This window comes from Emiliania huxleyi (assembly GCF_000372725.1).
Source record: "Emiliania huxleyi CCMP1516 unplaced genomic scaffold EMIHUscaffold_5555, whole genome shotgun sequence".
In the NCBI taxonomy this organism is placed as follows: Eukaryota; Haptophyta; order Isochrysidales; family Noelaerhabdaceae; genus Emiliania; species Emiliania huxleyi.
Window position 1 is genome coordinate 1 of NW_005197836.1, and position 1558 is coordinate 1558.

Genomic DNA, 1558 nt, shown 5'->3' on the forward strand with positions numbered 1-1558 from the left:
GGTAGAGGCGGAGAGAGGCGGCGGCGAAGGCGAGGCCGACGGCGGCGGGGGCGAAGGCGATCCCGAGGGAGGCGGCGGCGACGGCGACACGGATGGCGGCGGGGGTGACGCCGATGCTGAGGGCGGCGGGGGCGACGGCGATGCTGAGGGCGGCGGCGGCGAGGATGAGGCGGACGGCGGCGGCGGCGACGGCGAGACGGACGGCGGCGGGGGCGACGGCGATGCTGAGGGCGGCGGCGGCGATGGTGAGGCGGAGGGAGGCGGCGGCGAGGGTGATGCCGAGGGAGGCGGCGACGAGGGCGAGGCGGAGGGAGGCGGCGGCGGTGGAGGCGGTGATGGTGACGGCGGCGGCGCGGGCGAAGCGAAGACGTAGAACTTGCACACCGTCAGCCCCGCCGCAGACGGCCGGTTGAGGTAGATGTAGCGCCCCAACGCGTTGATCTCCACCTCCAACATCACGTTCGACAACACGCTCACGTCCGACTTCACCAGCGCGTTGCCCGTGTACGTCTCCGCCGTCGAGCCGAGATAGATGTCGACGTCCGTCAGCCGCTCCGCGCAGCAGTCGTTGCGGTTCTGCAGCCGCACGTAGCGCACATACACCTCGCTCCCGAGGTCGACGCCCCACCATTGGGTTGTGTATTGGCCGCACTCGGCCCACGGCCGTCCCGTCGTGCTGTCGGCGTATGACAGGTCGCTCACGGGCGCCTGCTTGTCGAAAAGGCTCGAGTCCTGGTAAGTGGTGGCGGCGCGGAGGTCGAGCAGCTGCACGTCAGGCGGCGGCGGCGACGGCGAGGCGGACGGCGGCGGCGGAGAGGGCGAGGCGGACGGCGGCGGCGGCGGAGGAGGTTGCGATGGCAGCGCAGCGTGCGTGACCGTCAGGCTACGGAAGGTGGCGATGCACTGCTGCCCCGGAGAGGAACTCGCGAGGTTGCTCTGAGCGTAGACCCCCGCCTTGAAGTGGAAGACGTCCTGCAGCGTCTCGTTGAACGGGCGCACGCCGCTGTAGTCGTGCGACACCGTCTGCGCCACCCCACCCACCGCCGCAGCCGTCACCTCGACCGTCAGCTGCTTCACGACCACGAGCAGCTCGATCGGATCGCCCAACTCAAAGAGATGGTCGAAGGCGAGGCCGAGCTCCTTGACCGCGCCGTCGGACTCCTGGTGGTACTTGACGCGCGCCTCGAGCCGGAACTTTGGCCTTGTCGAGCCGTGTACCTTGGCTCGCACCTTGAGCAGCGGCGGGTTCCCCGCCGAGTCCTTGACCTGCGCGACGACGACGGACTCCTTGGTGCCATTCATCAGCCGCTCCACCGCCAGCGTCGCCGCCAGCGCGTGGTGCCCCTCGATCAGGCTCCACTCGAACAGCTCTCGCAGCTCGGTGCGAGGGTACGACGTGCCGCCGGTCGTGTCGCCGTCGACGTCCACCACTAAAGTGAGCGAGCCGTTGGCCGCGTCGGCGAAAAAGTCGGAGCTGCTGTAGCTAACGAGCTCCGGTCATTTGATCTCGCGCACGCTGCTGCCACCTTCGCACTTGGTCAGGTCCGTTCTGCAGCTT

General features: G+C 69.7%; 1 protein-coding gene across 1 annotated transcript; it reads right to left on the reverse strand.

The window, feature by feature from the left end:
* Window positions 1-369: 369 nt before the first annotated feature.
* On the reverse strand, window positions 370-1491 carry EMIHUDRAFT_256979 (hypothetical protein; the record flags this gene model as incomplete). Its single annotated transcript, XM_005765379.1, has 2 exons — window positions 370-732; window positions 877-1491. Coding segments are annotated over 2 exons (978 nt in total), but the record flags the coding sequence as incomplete, so codon positions are not given.
* Between the last annotated feature and the right edge of the window lie 67 nt (window positions 1492-1558).